General features: G+C 41.4%; 1 protein-coding gene across 3 annotated transcripts in view; it reads right to left on the bottom strand.

The window, feature by feature from the left end:
• Positions 1-21,481, bottom strand: part of ftr82 (finTRIM family, member 82) — a 34,203-nt gene extending 12,722 nt beyond the window's left edge. The window contains exons 1-4 of one of the 3 annotated variants that reach the window (XM_061963095.2): positions 20,926-21,481; positions 20,142-20,739; positions 11,688-11,783; positions 2,543-2,776 (exon numbers count right to left, since the gene is read on the bottom strand). In XM_061963095.2, the coding sequence (XP_061819079.1) occupies positions 2,543-2,776; positions 11,688-11,783; positions 20,142-20,732 (921 nt within the window). In that variant the 5' untranslated portion in view covers positions 20,733-20,739; positions 20,926-21,481. Of the gene's footprint in view, positions 1-2,542; positions 2,777-11,687; positions 11,784-20,141 lie in introns of all 3 variants that reach the window. The other 2 variants (XM_061963096.2, XM_061963094.2) reach the window with 2 other exon arrangements.
• Between the last annotated feature and the right edge of the window lie 400 nt (positions 21,482-21,881).

Raw genomic sequence — 21,881 nt, 5'->3', positions numbered from 1 at the left:
TTATTTATTAAAACAAGAGCATTTTAAATTGCAGGAAAGAAAATTGTGCTGACATTGCACTTTATAATAGCACTATTAACCAGTCATTTTAAACATTAACTAATTCCTTTACAGAACAAACACATTGAAAAATAAAGTGCAAATGTACTTATTTGTACAAAAGTGTTAACATTGAAAAAACATGACATATACGTGAACATAACAAAAAAGTTGTACTTTTTATATGTCAGGGCCCTATGCTGCATTGCATTTGCAAAAGACCAAATTAGCCAAGAGTCTGTCAGTCATTTGGACGGCGTGGCGCAGTGGAAGAATGGCCGTGCGCGACCCGAGGGTCCCTGGTTCAATCCCCACCTAGTACCAACCTCGTTATGTCCGTTGTGTCCTGAGCAAGACACTTCACCCTTGCTCCTGGTGGGTGCTGGTTAGCGCCTTGCATGGCAGCTCCCTCCATCAGTGTGTGAATGTGTGTGTGAATGGGTAAATGTGGAAGTAGTGTCAAAGCGCTTTGAGTACCTTGAAGGTAGAAAAGCGCTATACAAGTACAACCCATTTATAATTTATCATTTATCATTTGTGCACGATGGGGGCGTAGTATGATGCCACCATGGCTGAAAACTCGCTCCACTGGAGCACTGGAGGCAGGCACTGCCAAGACTCTCATGGCCACTCGGAACTGTGAAGGAAGAGTCTTCATGTTCAATGCCCAGAACAAAAGGGGGGAGAGAGTTGTTTTGGGTTGGTGCACTACTTGTAAGTGTATCTTGTGTTTTTTATGTTGATTTAATTAAAAAAAGAAAAGAAAAAAAATTATTTCTTGTGCGGCCCGATACCAATCGATCCACGGACCAGTACCGGGCCGCGGCCCGGTGGTTGGGGACCACTGAGGTAAACAACCAACAGTATGTCAGAAAGCTAGCTAAAACGGTACACATATTCATAATATAGTATACATTTTAACTGACTTTTATTTGACTATTTTTGTCTTTTTTTAGGTGGCTAAAATACGCGGTGCTGCTGACCGCCGTCTAACGTTACGTGTGATATATTGACTAACGTAACCCTGCTTAAAAAAAATCACTGAACAAAAAGTATGAATAAGGTAGTGAACTGCAACAGATTCCCGTGTTTGCAATAACGTTATAACGTTAGCAGTGAGTTTACAGCCTCACTGATTTAACTACACAGAAAATAAAAGTCACGTTACTTAGCCAATAAACGTTATCTTACATTCAAAACTTACCGTTCTTTGTGCAACTTCAAATGCCGGACGAAGTTGGAAGTTGTTGCCTCTCCATCAGTAATTTTCGAACCGCATGTGTTGCATACTGCAAACCGTTTTGTGTTGACCACCTCATAATTTTTATACCCAAACAAAATTATTTTAGGTATCATTTTTTGTTCACTGGCGTGTGGTTTGGACATGTCTTCTTCGTTAGTTGTCCTGCAATTTGATTGGATGAATGCTGTGTGATGAAAACAAAGTAGATCTAATTTGATTGGCTGTTGTACTGAGACCACACCAGCTGACACACGCAACGCTGATAGACAAGTACACAATGAAAAATACGGAGCGCTCCCGAATAACTTTTTCATCTTTGGGTTTTGGGGAAAGTAGCAAGTCATGTCAAGTCATGTCAATTCAAAAGGCTCAAGTCCAAGTGAAGTCACAAGTCATTGATGTTAAAGTCTAAGTCGAGTTGCAAGTCTTTTTACATTTTGTCAAGTCGAGTCTAAAGTCATCAAATTCATGACTCGAGTCTGACTCGAGTCCAAGTCATGTGACTCGAGTCCACACCTCTGATCTGTGTTGGCCCTGCGATGAGGTGGCGACTTGTCCAGGGTGCACCCCGCCTTCTGCCCGATTGTAGCTGAGATAGGCTCCAGCGCCCCCTGTGACCCCAAAAGGGAATAAGCGGTAGAAAATGGATGGATGGATGGATGGATGGGAAATTTGGAAATTCATAGGTATCAACTACTGACATTCTGGTATGGTGACAATAAGTGTGTACCTGTATGTATTTTTTTGAATTTCAATAGACTAAGAAGAGGTGAAATTGCGTTGATGGCATTTCTTATAGAATTGTATTTGACGGAAGGAGAACCCTAAATTGGCCTTGGTGTGTGAATGTTGTCTGTCTATCTGTGTTGGCCCTGCGATGAGGTGGTGACTTATCCAGGGTGTACCCCGCCTTCTGCCCGAGTGCAGTGGGGCTCCAGCCACCCAGGCGGCCCAGACAGGGACAAGTGGTAGAAAATAGATGGATGGATGGAGATAAAGTCAATGTATTAACATCATAGCAGTAAATGTTTATATTAGTGGTCGTAAAAAATAATTTAGGGATGCAAAATAAGTGAAGACATTTAACAGGTGGTTGCTATAAACATTACATTTTTGTAGCCACTATTAGCAAAATTCACTATATATATATATATATATATATATATATATATATATATATATAAATATATATATTATGTTATATTATTTCCATCATAGTATAGTCATGTTATACGTAAGTTTATAAGTTCAATATTTTACCTGCAAGAAGTGGATGTGGTCATCAGTGCCATAAAGCTCCTTCAAGCCCGACTCTTTCTTCTTCAGCTCGTCAATCTCCTGTTCCAGACGCTCTATTAAAGCCTCTGATTGGTTGAACGCCGCCTTCTCGTTGATTCCGATCAGCTTGGTGACTTCTGACCTCATCCTCTCGATGGAGCGAATCATGTCCTCGAACATCTTTTGACTCTCCAGCATGGCTCTCTGGGCCGAGTTCTGCACAAACAAAGTGATGTTCCAGTTGAAGAAGTCCGGAAATAAAAGGTGTGCAAAGTGGCTTAATTATTTCATTTTTCAAATGATGAAGATGCCTGCCGGATCTCGAAAGCGTTACAGATAACTGCCGCCCCTCTCTGAACCTGCACTGATAATCGTCTCATTCAACATCAATGGTTTCTCCAGATGCAAGGCAAAGATACTGGCAACGCTGGCCATTTGTTTTGACCTACTTTGCGTGCAGGAAACCCACATCACCCTGCACAAAACCTATCTATCATCCCTGGAATGACACTGGTCGCTGAGACCTGACAAGGACAACATGGATCAGCCGTTTTCAGCAGGGCACATGAAAACATTCAAAGTTGCCCTCCCAAATTTCTGCAGTTGCTGAATGTTCCACCTCCATCATTGGGGTCCCTGCAGGAGTGGGGCGGGTGGTTCCTGTGCTACCATGCTGACCGGTCCTGCTGCGGCTGACTTGAGTGGGGTGGCCTTGGGCTGGCCCCGGCGTGCACTCCTGGGTGGGGGGTTGGGCTCGTGGGGCGCCCGTTGCTTGTGGGGCAGGGCGGTATTCCCAGCGGCGTGTTTCTGGGCCCTTCGAGCCCCATCCTGTCTCTCTGCCCACGTGGGGTCTGGTCTCTCATGTGCTTAATAATAATAATAATAATAACTGGGATTTATATAGCGCTTTTCTAAGTACCCAAAGTCGCTTTACATGTAGAACCCATCAATCATTCACACCTGGTGGTGGTAAGCTACTTTCATAGCCACAGCTGCCCTGGGGTAGACTGACGGCTTAGAGGCTGGTTGTTTTCTGCTTTTCCCGTGCCTTGTCCTCAGCCAGGCTCGTCTGTCTACGGCCTGCCGCTGGTCTGCTCGGCGGCACAGTAGGGCCGTACCTTGTTCCCTAGGTACCGCACCTGCTGTTTTGGGTTGGACTTACTGGGTGGCCGGGGCCGTACTTTGGCTTCCGCAAATACTGGGCTACAAATATATTGTACATGCAAACATACATACATACGTACATTCATACATACATACGCACATACATAGTAAATACACATGCACATACTGTACGTACACAAAAACATACATACACACACACACGGTACATTCATCCACACGCACGTTTTTTGTACAAACATACACATATACTATACAGTACATACATGCACGTATACATACAAACACTCATTTATATAATCACGTTTTATCAAACATACAGTATATCAAACGTTGTCCCCCCCCCCCCGGGGGGAAACTGGGTAGAAACATGGCACACTGCTAAAGCTTAACCTACTTTTACTATAACAATCTATAAGGTGTATATAGTCCACTCCTCTTTCTTCCCCCTCTCTTTATTGTTTTTTTTTGTAATTCAAATATTCATTACATTTATGTATTGTTGCATTTGAAGCAATTGTAATGTTGATAATAGAGGTAATTATTCTTATTATATCATCATACTGTTATTTTCTATTGGTATTTTTATTGCCCCATTTGTAGTGCAATAATGTTCATTGTCATTTCTGTGTTATTACTATCTACTTCAGTAACTGATTCTTTGCTGTAATTTTTCATATCATATTTGTACATATCGTATTTGCTGATTTGTTGTTGTTGTCTCGCTGCCTTTATTCAACTCTTGTCCCTGCAATTTCTCCTTATGTCTTCTTTTATTCTTCTATTTATCCCCTCCTGCTGCGGTCTGGCTGTGCCAAACATTAAATACATCTATTTAATAAAATATAAATATATCTATACATCTAAATATATATCAAATCCATCCATCCATCTTCTTCCGCTTATCCGAGGTCGGGTCGCGGGGGCAGCAGCCTAAGCAGGGAAGCCCAGACTTCCCTCTCCCCAGCCACTTCGTCCAGCTCTTCCTGTGGGACCCCGAGGCGTTCCCAGGCCAGCCGGGAGACATAGTCTTCCCAACGTGTCCTGGGTCTTCCCCGCGGCCTCCTACCGGTCGGACGTGCCCTAAACACCTCCCTAGGGAGGCGTTCGGGTGGCATCCTGACCAGATGCCCGAACCACCTCATCTGGCTCCTCTCGATGTGGAGGAGCAGCGGCTTTACTTTGAGCTCCTCCCGGATGGCAGAGCTTCTCACCCTATCTCTAAGGGAGAGCCCCACCACCCGGCGGAGGAAACTCATTTCGGCCGCTTGTACCCGTGATCTTGCCCTTTCGGTCATAACCCAAAGCTCATGACCATAGGTGAGGATGGGAACGTAGATCGACCGGTAAATTGAGAGCTTTGCCTTCCGGCTCAGCTCCTTCTTCACCACAACGGATCGATACAGCGTCCGCATTACTGAAGACGCCGCACCGATCCGCCTATCAATCTCACGATCCACTCTTCCCTCACTCGTGAACAAGACTCTGAGGTACTTGAACTCCTCCACTTGGGGCAAGATCTCTTCCCCAACCCGGAGATGGCACTCCACCCTTTTCCGGGCGAGAACCATGGACTCGGACTTGGAGGTGCTGATTCTCATCTCAGTCGCTTCACACTCAGCTGCGAACCGATCCAGTGAGAGCTGAAGATCCTGGCCAGATGAAGCCATCAGGACCACATCATCTGCAAAAAGCAGAGACCTAATCCTGCAGCCACCAAACCAGATCCCCTCAACGCCTTGACTGCTCCTAGAAATTCTGTCCATAAAAGTTATGAACAGAATCGGTGACAAAGGGCAGCCTTGGCGGAGTCCAACCCTCACTGGAAACGTGTCCGACTTACTACCGGCAATGCGGACCAAGCTCTGGCACTGATCATACAGGGAGCGGACTGCCACAATCAGACAGTCCGATACCCCATACTCTCTGAGCACTCCCCACAGGACTTCCCGAGGGACACGGTCGAATGCCTTCTCCAAGTCCACAAAACACATGTAGACTGGTTGGGCAAACTCCCATGCACCCTCAAGGACCCTGCCGAGAGTATAGAGCTGGTCCACAGTTCCACGACCAGGACGAAAACCACACTGTTCCTCCTGAATCCGAGGTTCGACTATCCGGCGTAGCCTCCTCTCCAGTACACCTGAATAGACCTTACCGGGAAGGCTGAGGAGTGTGATCCCACGATAGTTAGAACACACCCTCCGGTTCCCCTTCTTAAAGAGAGGAACCACCACCCCGGTCTGCCAATCCAGTGGTACCGCCCCCGATGTCCACGCGATGCTGCAGAGTCTTGTCAACCAAGACAGCCCCACAGCATCCAGAGCCTTAAGGAACTCCGGGCGGCTCTCATCTACCCCCGGGGCCTTGCCACCTAGGAGCTTTTTAACTACCTCAGCAACCTCAGCCCCAGAAATAGGAGAGCCCACCACAGACTCCCCAGGCACTGCTTCCTCATCGGAAGACGTGTTGGTGGGATTGAGGAGGTCTTCGAAGTATTCCCTCCACCGATCCACAACATCCGCAGTCGAGGTCAGCAGAACACCATCCTCGCCATACACGGTGTTGATAGTGCACTGCTTCCCCTTCCTGAGGCGGCGGATGGTGGTCCAGAATTGCTTCGAAGCCGTCCGGAAGTCGTTTTCCATGGCCTCACCGAACTCCTCCCATGTCCGAGTTTTTGCCTCTGCAACCGCTGAAGCCGCACACCGCTTGGCCTGTCGGTACCTGTCCGCTGCCTCAGGAGTCCTATGAGCCAAAAGAACCCGATAGGACTCCTTCTTCAGCTTGACGGCATCCCTCACCGCCGGTGTCCACCAACGGGTTCTAGGATTACCGCCACGACAAGCACCAACTACCTTGCGGCCACAGCTCCAATCAGCCGCCTCGACAATAGAGGCGCGGAACATGGTCCATTCGGACTCAATGTCCAGCACCTCCCTCGTGACATGTTCAAAGTTCTTCCGGAGGTGGGAATTGAAACTCTCTCTGACAGGAGACTCTGCCAGACGTTCCCAGCAAACCCTCACAATGCGTTTGGGCCTGCCAGGTCTGTCCGGCATCCTCCCCCACCATCGCAGCCAACTCACCACCAGGTGGTGATCGGTAGAAAGCTCCGCCCCTCTCTTCACCCGAGTGTCCAAAACATGAGGCCGCAAATCCGATGACACAACTACAAAGTCGATCATGGAACTGCGGCCTAGGGTGTCCTGGTGCCAAGTGCACATATGGACACCCTTATGTTTGAACATGGTGTTCGTTATGGACAATCTGTGACGGGCACAAAAGTCCAATAACAAAACACCGCTCGGGTTCAGATCCGGGCAGCCATTCTTCCCGATCACGCCTCTCCAGGTTTCACTGTCGCTGCCAACATGAGCATTGAAGTCCCCCAGTAGAACGAGGGAATCACCCGGGGGAGCACTCTCAAGTACTCCCTGGAGTGAATCCAAAAAGGGTGGGTACTCTGAGCTGCGGTTTGGCACGTAAGCGCAAACCACAGTCAGGACCCGTTCCCCCACCCGAAGGCGGAGGGAAGCTACCCTCTCGTCCACCGGGTTGAACTCCAACGTGCAGGCTCTGAGCCGGGGGGAAACAAGAATTCCCACCCCAGCCCGTCGCCTCTCACTGCTGGCAACGCCAGAGTGGAAGAGAGTCCAGCCCCTCTCGAGAGAACTGGTTCCAGAGCCCTTGCTGTGCGTCGAAGTGAGTCCGACTATATCGAGCCGGAACTTCTCCACCTCGCGCACTAGCTCAGGCTCCTTCCCCCCCAGCGAGGTGACGTTCCACGTCCCAAGAGCTAGCTTCTGTAGCCGAGGATCGGACCGCCAAGTGCCCTGCCCTCGGCTGCCGCCCAGCTCACATCGCACCCGACCTCTATGACCCCTGCTATGGGTGGTGAGCCCATTGGAGGGGGGACCCACGTTGCCTCTTCGGGCTGTGCCCGGCCGGGCCCCATGGGGACAGGCCCGGCCACCAGGCGCTCGCCATCGTGCCACACCTCCGGGCCTGGCTCCAGAGGGGGGCCCCGGTGACCCGCGTCCGGACAAGGGAAATCTGGGTTCCTCATTTGTTTTCTTCATAGAGGTCTTCGAGCTGCTCTTTGTCTGATCCCTCACCTAGGACCAGTTTGTCTTGGGAGACCCTACCAGGGGGCATAAAGCCCCCGGACAACATAGCTCCTAGGATCATTGGGACACGCAAACTCCTCTACCACGTTAAGGTGGCAGCTCAGAGAGGAGTATATATCAAATATCAAACATAAATAAGGCAACAAAAAAATATCCCACACTTCTCTTTTGTAAAGCAATTCTGTACCACAGATATAGACATCTACATCAACAATATGATTTGCCTGAGTGGCTAGACAGAACATGTTCAAAAAAATACCAACATTTGTTTTTCATCAGTTTTTATAAGTCCCTTCTATTGTAGTATATTTGGTCAGTGTTTATTTTCTAATCAGCCTGACCTAAGCCTAAGGTTTATGTGTTAAAAAGATAATAATCTTTGTGATTAACACATGCTTTCATATCGTTTGACAAGGTTTATCCTGTTAACTGTAAGGAGATTAGATAGATAACTAATTAAGTGGTAAAATTTGAATGGAGCCTGCTCCCCTCTGTACTGGAAAAGTTGGGCCCCAAAGTCAAAAGGTTAGAACCCCTGGTCGAGATAATATGTATTGGATATGCTTTGGAGTTAATTTTGCTCCACAACCACTTTTATAAACTACTTTATGAATTTGTTCCCAGATTACAAATAAAACAACGACCATCCCTCTATAAAAATATATATGTATCTTTTGAAAATGTACTCTGTTTAATATATATCTTGAAGACAAACTTCACCGCTATTTTTCTTTGAAGACAAGGTCGGAAATAAACTTCATAAACATTATATAGAATCATCCAGTCACTACGATAGGTACACCTGCACTCTCTCTAATTTCATCTTCAGCCGTAATCTTGACCCAGGTTTTGTATAATAACTCAATTATCATTCATTCAAACGATCTTATTGAGTACAACTGCAAAATAATCCACCATGGGGCCAAGAAAGATGTGACTGCCAGCACTTTGTTACAAAAGGTGAGAAACACGATTTTAATTCAGAAAAGAGCTTGTAGTAAAGTTCAAAGGTGGGTCTCCCCTCCACTCTTTTATCTCCTTCTTCAATAAAGTAAAAGTGATGATAAAAGTAGGTGTATCAAGATCTGAAAATGAATGATATCAGATGCCGGTCCGATATCATAATTTAATTTTAAAACAAATAACGTAGTCAATGATTTGTGGAACCTGTGATGAGGTGGTGACTTGTTCAGGGTGCACCCCGCCTTACGCCCGAATGCAGCTGGGATAGGCTCCAGCCACCCCCATGACCCTGAGAGGAACGAGCGGTACAAAATACATGGATGGATGTTTTGTGGAACATGACTGCAGCAGATGGAAGCACACACATCACCTGGAAGGTAAAGTGTTACTTAGTGTATTTGCAAAATCTTAAAAAAAATATATATATTTTTTTAATTTTTAAATGTTTTACTTGTGGGAAACACTGACTCTTCTTCAATCTTGCGCCAACTTTCTCTGATTGCTGTTGTCAGATCAGCTTTGCAGGTTGGAGTCTTGTCATGGACCATTTTCTTCAATTTCCACCACACATTTTCAATTGGATTGAGATCCTGACTATTTGCAGGCCATGACATCAACTTCATGTTTCTTTCGCCAAGGAAAGTTTGCACAATTTTTGTATATGGTGAGATGCATTATCATCTTGAACAATGGTGTCATCATCCCCAAACATCATTTTGATTGATGGAATAAGAAAAGTGTCCAAAATGTCAATATAAACTTGTGCATTTATTGACGATGTAAGGACAGCCATCTCCCCAATGTCTTTACCTGACAACCCCATATTATCAATGACTGCGGAAATGTGCATGTTTTCTTCAGGCACTTGTCTTCATGAATCTCTTTGGAACAGCACCAAACAAATCATCACCTTGCCCAACGCAGATGAGTGATCCATCACTGAATATGACTTCCATCCAGTCATCCATAGTCTACGATTGCTTTTCCTTAGCCCATTGGAACCTTGTTTTTTTTGCTTGTTTGTTTAGGTGTTAATGACGGCTTTGGTTTACAAACGTTTGTAGCTTTTCTGTATTCAAATCGAAGTTCCTTCAGGCGTTTCTTGCATTTGTTTTGCTGTGCATGTTCTGTTTTCAAGACATATTGCTTTGTTCTGTCTTGCCGCTTTGATGTTTTCCTTTGATCTACCAACATAAGCGCCGATCAAAAAGCCGAGCACCCACGTGGGATTGATGGCAACTTTCAATCTTTAAAATAATTTCTGAAAAATCAATCTTGTTGTAGTTAATTTTGTGGCGAGTTTGGTCTGTTTTACAAAATAATAAAGCCACAAATCATTTGGAATATTAACTTCGCTGATTGCTATTTTTTTTTTAATACACACACACCGAGCACCCACTGGCAGAAATGTAGATCGTATATGCTTGTCTTTTACAACATGTTGTTTGTACTTGGTCCAGATTTTAGACACAGCTGACTGTGAACAATCAACATAATTTACAACATTGCGTGATGATTAACCTTCTTGAAGAAGTTTTATAATTCTCTCCTTTGTTTCAATTGACGTCTTTCATCATGGAGCCATGATTCATGCTAATCCACCTGGTGCAACAGCTCTGTGAACACTCCTTTTTAACTACAGACGGGAGGAGGCGTGGCTCAGGTGGTAAAGTGGCCATGCCAGCAACTTGAGGGTTCCGGGTTCGAATCCAGCTTCCGCCAATCTAGTCACTGCCGTTGTGTCTTTGGGCAAGACACTTTACCCTTCTTGCTCCCAGTACCACCCACACTGGTTTAAATGTAGCTTAAAAGATGCAAATAATGGGTTTCACTATGTAAAGCGCTTTGAGTCTCTAGAGAAAAAAGCGCTATATAAATATACTCCACTTCACTGATGCAGCTGGTAGCTTTGGAAATGAAAATTTACAGGGTGATTCCATAATTTATTGCCCAGAATTTAGTGAATCCATAATTTACCCCTCTGTTTGATTTAAAAATGAAACTGTAACAGACAACTACAATTGTTTTTGTTGTTTCTTAAAGCCAGAATGTGATCATTTGAAATGTCTATAGTTTTGTATCATGTTTTTTCTACAAAATTAAAGAACTGAAAGAACATCATCCAAGACTGGTGAGTCCATAACTTCTGTCAGGGGTTGTAAAAGTGAAAATGGCTAATAGCAAGTAACTGAATTTAACACAATAACATAATTCTTATATAGTGTATCTTATTAAATGTAGAATTTGCTAGAATTATTTTGAATCAGATGATGTATTAATATTATATTTGTGGTATTAAATGCAACATACACTTTTTTAAAACAAAATGAAATGTCTAATGCACAAGAACTAAATAAAAATAAAAACAACTAATGGCTCCCATTTAAATTACTGTATTAGTTTTTTCCCTCAGAGCTTTCGTGCATCCAGAGACTTACTCGCTGACTTTGGAAACAAAAACCCAAAAATTGTTTTGCAATAATAAGAACAAGAAAAAGAAAAATATCGATCTAATCACTTTAGCATCATTTATATACTGATACCATACTAAGTATGGATAGTATTGACATCTTGATCGATCACCACTACTTTACATTGAATGTTTAATAGATAGCTTCTTTTGAGGTCCTGCTTGGTGTGTGCGTGTAGCATGCTTAGCCATTCCTTTTCTTCTAGTCCTCAAGTGATAATGTTATTTGGAAGACATTTTCTTTTTTCCACCCACACTATCTTTGAAGCAGCTTCACAAGTACATAGATGTGAAAAATATGCTGTTTTTGATGGCCAAAAAACAAATACATTTTAATTCCCTTCAATTAGGAATATTGATTTAAGATACACATGTCTTGGGTTACAAGCGGTGTCATAGAACCTATTAAAGTCGTAAGTTGAAGTACTTATGTTAATTTTACCTTGAGAGAATCCACTGCAGTCTTCAGCTCATCCAGCTCCTTCACCCTCTCTTGACATTTTTGCCTAATCTCCGCTGTGGAGATTCCCAAGAGTTTCTGGAATAAAGAAGAATAATGCCATTGATTATTAATTGTACATTTTTTAACATTGAATTATAGTATTGCTGATAAACCGCGGCACAACTGAAAATACCTTTTAAATTAGTACTTGCTGGAAAATACAGCTGTGACGTTTGGAACGAATCAAGTCTTTTGAACGTTTTTTTTTAAGTGAACAATGAGAACCGATTCCCTGTTGTGATTATATATGTAAATAAAGTTAAAGCGATAATACCGCGTTAACTATAAGTTATTTTAACTGCACACATTTTTTTAACATGCAACTACCACGCATGCATCCTGACTTCTTTTTGATCCATTCAGTTGTGCAGAAAAATGTGGCTGCTTTCACTATTTTTTGAGAGCCACAAGCGGGAAAATACTGAGGAGAAATGCACAAAGAAAAGGGTACTATGGAAATAGCAAGTACAAAGCCATGACAAGTTGTTCTCCCGTCAAGACAAAGCCATTTTTTAATAGATACAATTAAAAAATAATAATATAATTTATATATATATATATATATATATATATATATATATACACACATATATAGCGGTAGAAAATGGATGGATGAATATATATATATATATATATATATATATATATATATATATATATATATATATATATATATATATATATATATATATATATATATATATATATATATATATATATATATATACACACATATATAGCGGTAGAAAATGGATGGATGAATATATATATATATATATATATATATATATATATATATATATATATATATAGATGTTTTCTTTTATTTATTGATATTCACTTTTCTGGTTTGTGGTTCCGATATGTAGTAGTTCAAGCATACACACCACAGGTAGGGTAGTGCAATTTTGTTACCCCCTACCCCCCTACTTACTTTTTGTGTCCATTGATGCATTTCATTTTCCCTTATCATTTGTGTATTCTTTTTCTGTATAAATATGGCACCACCTTATGGAATATTTACAACGAGAACGTAACCAAAATACAATTATAGCCAATATTTCATAATAAGTCCCACCAATAGAGTAGTACCTGTGTAAATTTAAATTATTTGTTTACTAGTAATCTATTTAAAAAAACAAAGAAACTATACTAATGATTAATGAGCCAGTCTTTTGAATGGCTCTTTGAAAGAAACGGCTCCTCAAGATCTGGCTCCCTTCAAAGAATCATGAATCCCATTCCTACTGGAGAAGCGAGCTAGCGTGCTAATGGCTAACTGCCATTAATGCTAACATGAATATAAGAGACATTAATGCCTTTCTTCAACTAGGAAACTAAATACTCCAATACAAACATGTATAAACACATTACTGTATGAGAACATTGAACATGTGTACATTGAACTCACAGGCTGTTTTCTTGTCAGAGAGTGACAGATGTTTACACTGAGGTGTTTATAACAGGAAGCAAACTCACGTGACGTCACATAAATCTGACATGTAACGCTTGTTTTGCCTTTACAAATTAAATCGGAAAGAGATAAAAAATATTCAAACACCCAAATAACTGTGCATAATACTCCCTGTGTGTGTTTATGTACACTTTTTGATGATGTCTTTGATGTTCTGTTGTTTGATTGGTGTTGTGTGTCATGAACCTTTATTTAGAAGTCCTAGTAAGTAATTGTTTCCTATTACTGATGCAGTAAAAATGATTCTTTTATTTTCATATCATCATAAAATGTCAAATTTCACGAGAGATTCTTCAGCTGAATTTTGGACAAGTTGATATTTGCAGGCTTTTGTATTTCTAGCCGAAAAAGTCTATTGAAAAAAGTTGTCATTCCAGCAGGTTTTAGTGGAGGAATGTGAAGCCAACGCTGAGATGTTTTGAGGTGCACACACACTGACTTACAGAATATAAGTCTTTTACCTCTGCTTTATTGTGGTCAAGCTAGTCTTCAAGATAAGCTGCTGGAATGTTGGGAATGTGAGAGCGGGGGAAGGGGAGAGACGCTGAGATATTACAAACAGCAGACTGTGAAGTTCACACATGGCAAATGTAATAAACAATCTCCTTTTATGCTGCGTTATCTCCAATACGTGTTTACTTGAAGTGGGATCCATTGATGACCTTTGACCTTGTGACATTCCAGTATCACTGCACACCCTCGTCCACAGGTGGGACGAACCCACAGGAATTTTCCGTGTGTTCATCCCACACACCAACTCTGCAGTTTCACTGCTGATAACTTAGTCATGCCCCAAACACATTGAGAGCCAATCACAGAGCTGCGTTTGTTTTGGTGTAAGTGCTAATGTAGCGGATAGCTTTAGCAAAGTGGGTCATTCAGCGGTCATTTTGGGACAAGTTGGAAACACACACACAATTGTTACTCGTTTGTTATTGTCAAAAAACAAATATACTGTGTATATATACGTATGTACACATACAGCTAGGATAGGCTGCAGCCCCCCAGTGACCCCGAAAGGGACAAGCGGTAGAAATATATATATATATATATATATATATATATATATATATATATATATATATATATATATATATATATATATATATATATATATATATACATATATATATATATATGCATATATATACATATATATATATATATATATATATATATATATATATATCCATATATATGATCAATATCGGATTTTGTTAACGTATATATATATATATATATATATATATATATATATATATATATATATATATATATATATATATATATATATATATATAGGGAATAAGTGGTAGAAAATGATGGATATATATACATCCATCCATCCACTTTTCTACCACTTGTCCCTTTCGGGATCGCAGGGGTGCTAGAGCCTATCCCAGCTGCACTCGGGCGGAAGGCGGTGTACACCTTGGACAAGTCGCCACCTCATCACAGGGCCAACACAGATAGACAAGACAACATTCACACTCACACACTAGGGCCGAATTAGTGTTGCCAATCAACCTATCCCCAGGTGCATGTTTTTGGAGGTGGGAGGAAGTCAGAGTACCCGGAGGGAACCCACACAATCACAGGGAGAACATGTAAACTCCACACAGAAAGACCTTGAGCTCGGGGATCGAACTCAGGACCTTCTTATTGTGAGGCACACGCACTAACCACTGTTCCGCTGTGCTGCCCATATATAATAGTAAATGGGTTATACTTGTATAGCGCTTTTCTACCTTCAAGGTACTCAAAGCGCTTTGACAGTATTTCCACATTCACCCATTCACACACACACATTCACACACTGATGGCGGGAGCTGCCATGCAAGGCGCTAACCAGCAGCCATCAGGAGCAAGGGGTGAAGTGTCTTGCCCAAGGACACAACGGACGTGACTAGGATGGTAGAAGGTGGGGATTGAACCCCAGTAACCAGCAACCCTCCGATTGCTGGCACAACCACTCTACCAACTTCGTCACGCCGTCCCCCCGATATAGTATTATATCAAATTATATTAAATATATCCATTTAGTTAATATGTATATTAACTAAATGGTAATATGTGGCGCTGCAGACTAGAATTGACAGCTGTGGTCTTACACAAATAATAAATGAACCCACACATCGCAACGGTAATACGATAGTTCTAGTGCTAGTCTGGAGTGTCACCAGCGCCAAAATTATGGTACTCCCGTACACTAAAGTAATGTTCGATCACTACCTTATAAAATTTGACGTTCTGACTCATTGTCAACAAGCTACTAATAACTAATGCTTTAGCAGCCGCAAAATTTTTGCGCCCATAACTATGATGACTCTTGCTGGCCCACTGCCTTTGGTAATGGCGCCATTCCCAAATTATGTAGGCTCTATCGATAACTTCACTAACAACTTTAAAAATGCCCTGCGCAACGCCATTGATAGTATAGCACCGCTAAAGCTAAAAAAAAAAGCCCCTAAAAGGTGTACCCCCTGGTTCACAGAAAAAAACAGAGCTCTTAAACTATCATGTAGAAAGCTGGAACGCAAATGGCGTGTGACTAAACTTGAGGTTTTCCATCAAGCATGGAGTGATAGTTGAATAACTTATAAACACACGCTTACTTTAGCTAAAACTAATTACTACTCCAATCTCATCCACTTCATTAAAAACGGTTCTAAATATTTGTTTAATACAGTAGCATGGCTAACCCAACAAGGGACTCCTCCCAGTAGTTCCACCCACTCGGCTGATGACTTTATGAAATTCTTTACTGAGAAAATTAAACTCATTTGAAAGGAGATTAAAGATAACGCATCCCAGCTCCATTTGGGTTCTATTTACGCAGATACGAATGTATGTACGACGGATATTGAGCTCCAAAATAATCTCTCTCTTTTTGAAGAAATAACATTAGAGGAATTCCTGCGACTCCTAAATGGGCCAAAACGAACAGCATGTTTACCTGACCCACTTCCTGGGAAACTTATCAAGAAGCTGTTTGTAATATTAGGACCATCAGTGCTAAATAATATTAACATACCAATTTCCCTCTTCCCCGAGCATTCAAAACGGCGGTTATTCATTATCTGCTAAAAAGACCTAACCTCGATTCTGACTAAACTACAGGCCGGTGTGCCACCTTCCCTTTACCTCGAAAATCCTCTAAAAATTGTTGCACAGCAGCTAAATGAACACTAAGCATATAACAATCTCTGTGAACCATTTCAGGGCAAATCACTCACCTGAGACAGCCCTCGCAAAAGTGACTAATGATCTATTGCTAACTATGGATGCTGATGCGTCATCCATGTTGCTGCTACTTGATATCAGCACTGCTTTTAATACTGTCAATCATAACATTCTATTAGAACGTATCAAAACACGTATTGTTATGTCAGACTTAGCCTTTTCTTGGTTTAAGTCCTATCTTACTGACAGGATGCAGTGTGTCTCCCATAACAATGTGACCTCGGACTATGTTAAGGTAACATGCAGAGTTCCACAGGGTTCGATTCTTGGCCCTGCACTCTTTAACATCTACATTCTGCCGGTAGGTGACATCATACACAAATATGGCGTTAGCTTTCACTGTTATGCTGATGACACCCAACTCTACATGCCCCTACAGCTGACCAACACGCCAGTTTGTAGTCACCTGGAGGCGTGTCTTAATGAAATTAAACAATAGAATAGAATAGAATAGAGTAGAATAGAAAGTACTTTATTGATCCCTGGGGGAAATTCAGCATCACAGTTTGCTCACAATAGACAATAAATACTATACAGCATTATTCACATGTGAATAATATGAATATATTATATATATATATTCTACATTTAAGTGCAGTCAAGAAGGAACATATGCATTATACAGTGGATACAATGGATGTCCAGCAACTTTTTGCATCTGAATGCTATGAAAACATAAATGTTGATTATCGGTCCTACTCGACACCGGCTCATATTTTAATATTACCACCTTCACATTTGACATCAAAACAATTACGCAAAGCGACTCAGTAAAGAATCTCGGTATTACTTTCGATACAACTCTCTCATTTGAGTCACTCATTAAGAGTGTTACTAAAACAGCCTTCTTTCATCTCCGTAATATCGCTAAAATTTGTTACATTTTGTCCACCACTGATGCTGAGATTATTATTCATGCGTTCGTTACGTCTCGTCTCGATTAATGTAACTATTATTTTCGGATCTCCCTATGTCTATCATTAAAAGATTACAGTTGGTACAAAATGCGACTGCTAGACTTTTGACAAGAACAAGAAAGTTTGATCATATTACGCCTATACCGGCTCACCTGCACTGGCATCCTGTGCACTTAAGATGCAACTTTAAGGTTTTACTACTTACGTAAAAATTACTAGACGGTCCAGCTCCATTTTATCTTGCTGATTGTATTGTACCATATGTCCCAGCCAAAAATCTGCGTTCTAAGAACTCCGGCTTATCAGTGATTCCCAGAACCCCCCTAAAAGACTCCGGGCTTTAGAGCGTTTCTATTCAGCCTCCAGTACTCTGGAATGCCCTAAATGCTACCTCATTGATGTCCCGTCCTAAAACTCATTTGTTTACCCGAGCCTTTAAATAGGCCTCTTTTTAGACCAGTTGATCTGCCCTCTCTCTTTTTTGCTTTTCCCCCTCTGCTGCGTGGAGAGGTTATCAGGTGGCCATGGATCGGTTTCCATGAAGGAGGCCCAAGCTGTTCCAAATCGGGACCTGGGATGGACCACTCCTCCGCATTATTTGGTGACGTCTCTGCGCTGCTGACTTGTCTACATAAAGAGGTTCCACTGCTGGCCTCACTATAGACTGGACTCGAACGCTATTAACTGTATCCACTCGGCATCCATTGCACCGGTCACCCAAGGGGAGGAGGGTCCCCACATCTGCAGTCCCTTCCAAGGTTTCTCGTTGTTCCCATTAGGTTGAGCTTTTTCTTGCACTGATTTGGGATGTCGTAGTGGCTTGTGCAGCCCTTTGAGACATTTGTGATTAAGTGCTATATAAGTAAACGTTGATTGATTTTTGATATACTGTATATACATACATACATGCATACAATAAAATCTATTTTAAATGAGCAAATGTATTGCTTTATTTATTTAAATATTTTATTTCCCATTAACACAAAATAATTTTATATTATATTCTATATTATTATAAAAACTCATATAAGCCCCATTTTTAGTAAATACATGTGTTTATTTATTTGTAATTGAGTGAATATTTCTTTTTACAATGTATACATGTGTATAAATAATAAATACATAGATGCAATTATTTTTTGATAGCAAGTATAAAAAGTATGTTTTAATGTTTCATGTAGCATATTTCATACTATCATAAAAATTATTATAGGTACTATTTTTCATACATTTGCTTAATTATTTGTTCTTAAAGGGCAACTGCAGTTTATTTTTTTGGAATGTTGCCTATCATTTACAATCATTATGTACAATAATAACACCTTTTTTTTTCTTTTTTTATGCATTCTAACTAGTAAATAAAGATAATATGTAATATTTACGTATTTTAATCATTTTAAGCATACGGCGGGAAAATAATTTCAAAAACGCATCACAACGTTAGCTTTTTCCTTCGACAACATCACTGATTATTACTCACTGCAGACTTCATGAGAGCCAACAAACATTATAAAACATCACTTACTGTACAATGTCTGCTGTCACTGGGATGCTGACTAATAGGATGTTGATATATTCCCATTTAGATGAAGAATAACTCATAGTGGAACCAATTGAATTTTCATGTCTTACTCGCCTTTTCCGGGTCTAAATTTGATGCCAGAGTTGACCAACTCGTTGGATTATGTTCTCATCCTAATATCCACATCAGAAGCATTATTTATGATCTACAATTAATTTTCACATTGCCACACAAGCTAGTTAGCCCCCTCTGACCATGGCGCCGCTATAAATAGTTTGTCTGCATTAGCGCTTATATAAACAACATCACTAATAATATTCACGTGGCAAAATGTAAATGGAGTATTGTTGGCGGTTTTTGGATGGGTTCTTAGGGGCCCTTACGGGTGGAATGGAGAACCTCCCATTTGCTCTGTCATAAGTAGACTGTTATTTATGTCTTTTTACGAGTTAGAATTCTTAAAATCATACATCTGCCGTCTTGTCCTTCATAATGATTGTGAACCATAGACAAAATTCCCAAAAAAGTGCAGTTCCCATTTAAGTGAATTTTTCTTCTTTTTTCCAATGAATTTATCTGTATACATAAATACATTCATTTATTAGAATATTGTATTTGATATTAAGTATTACAAATATTTGATATGTGGTACATTTCTTAATTGTTTTTTAAGTTTAATTTTAAGTTTTTTTTTACAATGTATAAATGAACACATTTATTCAATAAATTGATTTGATATTAAGTATCACATAGTATTATATATTATATAACATATTATTTAGAAAATTAATATTGGCACTATTTAAAATAAACTATGTTTATTTTGAATAGTGTTTAAAACATTTGCAATTAAGCTATTCTAATATAGGCACTATTTGAAATGAATAAAAGTGTTTAATTATTGGTAATTAAGTGATGGTTTCTTCTTTTTCACAATGTATACAGTTGTATACATAAGTACATGCATTTATTAAATACTTTTATTAGACATTAAGTATAACAGTTTTATATTACGTTATGATAATAAATATAGGCAGTATTTGAAATAAATAAATGTGTTTAGTTATTTGCAATGAAGTGAATGTTTGTTTCTTTTTTTCACCTTGTATGTGTTTTAATTTGCAAAGGTTTCGGAGTCTTTAGGCCGTACTTCAAACGGTCCTGAGAGCATGGAGAGTATTTAGTGTGTGATATAAGAAGTACGCACTGCAGTGTGTATGTTATATTTGCGTGCTCACCTGCTTGTCGCTCCTCTCGGCCTCGGCAGAAACGATGTCGTGACCTTTGTGCTCGCTGACGGTGCAGATGGCGCAGACACACATCTGGTCCGTTCGACAGAAGAGCTCCAAAGGCTTTTGGTGCTGCGGGCAGATCTTCCTGTCCAAGTTTCCCAGCTGCTCCACCAGCTTATGCCTTTTGAAGGTGGCCGACTCGTAGTGAGGCTTCAGGTGCTTCTCGCAGTACGACGCCAGACAGTTGAGACATGACTTGACAGCCTTGAGTTTCTTCCCGGAGCAGAAGTCACACGGTACGTCGCCCGGCCCGGCGTAGCCATTCCCTTGCAGAGTGTGGACGTTGAGGTCCAAGGCGCTCTTCTTGATCTTCTCGGCCACCATACTGAGTGTGGCGTTGGGCCGCAGCACTGGCCTCTGGGTGAAGGTGATCTTGCACTGGGGGCAGATGTAGATCCCCGTGTAGTCCGCCTCGTTCCAGTAGCCGCTGATGCAGTTCATGCAGAAGCTGTGACCGCAGGGAATGGCCACCGGGTCCCTCAGCAGCTTCATGCACACACTACAGCTGAAGTAGTCTGGAGACGTGTGGTCAGCCATTGGAACACTTTTTAGACGTCGAGAAGCGCAGAGAAGAGTGTTTGAGAGTTTGTGACTGTGTGTGTGTGTGTGTGTGTGTGTTTGCATGCGTGTGTGTGCGCGTAAGAGAATACGAGTGCGAGTGTGTGTGTGTGTGTGTGTGAGTGAGTGTGTGAGTAAGTGTGTGGTAGTGCCTGACACAGACAGGACCTACTTGTCTTTCTGAATTCCACAGGTTACTGATTGACAGCGGCAAACCCCGCCCCCTGCCCTTGCACCGGGAGTGTGTGCGGCCCAGCTCTGGTCGGATAAGCAAGTCGAGCGAGGCTGGAGAGAAGGCGAGAGAGACAGAGTTGTGTAGTGAAGAGAGAGAGGGAGTTGTCCAGGAGAGAGAGAGAGAAAATAGTCAGAGAGAAAAAAAAGAGTAGTACAGGTAAAGAGAGAGAGAGAAAGAGAGTAGTGCAGAAAAAGAGAGAGAGAGAGAAAGAGAGTAGTGCAGGAAAAGAGAGAGAGGGACGCAGGAAAAGAGAGCAAGAGAGGAAGAGAGAGAGAGAGAGAGAGAGAGAGGTGCAGAAGAGAAAGAGAGTAGTGCAGGAAAAGAGTCAGAGTGGAAAAGAGTAGTACAGGAAAAGAGAGAGAGAGAGACAAGAGAGTAGTGCAGGAAAAGAGAGAGAGAGAGAAAGAGAGTAGTGCAGGAAAAGAGAGAGAGGGACGCAGGAAAAGAGAGCAAGAGAGAGAGAGAGAGAGGTGCAGAAAAGAAAGAGAGTAGTGCAGGAAAAGAGTCAGAGAGGAAAAGAGTAGTACAGGAAAAGAGAGAGAGAGAAAGAGAGTAGTGCAGGAAAAGAGAGAGAGAGAGAAAGAGAGTGAGAGAGAGAGAGTGAGAGAGAGAGAGATATGCATGAAAAGAGCAGACAATGTTTCACAATGAATGAAATGTGAGAAGTTTGAAACGAGGAAAGGAATATTTGACAAAGTTGTGTTTCCTCCGCAGCTTGCTTAAAATTGTCACGTGTGTAAGAATGATTCCTGTTATGTCATAAAAGTATTTCCACCTATTGTTGTCAAACATAATCACTATTGTTTCTAACAAACATGGCCGACTCACTGCTGGAATGTCAGGGACCACCCAATAAACAAACTCCATTATGCAATACTACATAGGTGTACTCT

This window comes from Nerophis lumbriciformis, linkage group LG09, assembly GCF_033978685.3.
Source record: "Nerophis lumbriciformis linkage group LG09, RoL_Nlum_v2.1, whole genome shotgun sequence".
NCBI lineage: Eukaryota > Metazoa > Chordata > Actinopteri > Syngnathiformes > Syngnathidae > Nerophis > Nerophis lumbriciformis.
Note: the sequence above shows the minus strand (reverse complement) of the source record. Positions and strands in the feature narration are given on the sequence as shown.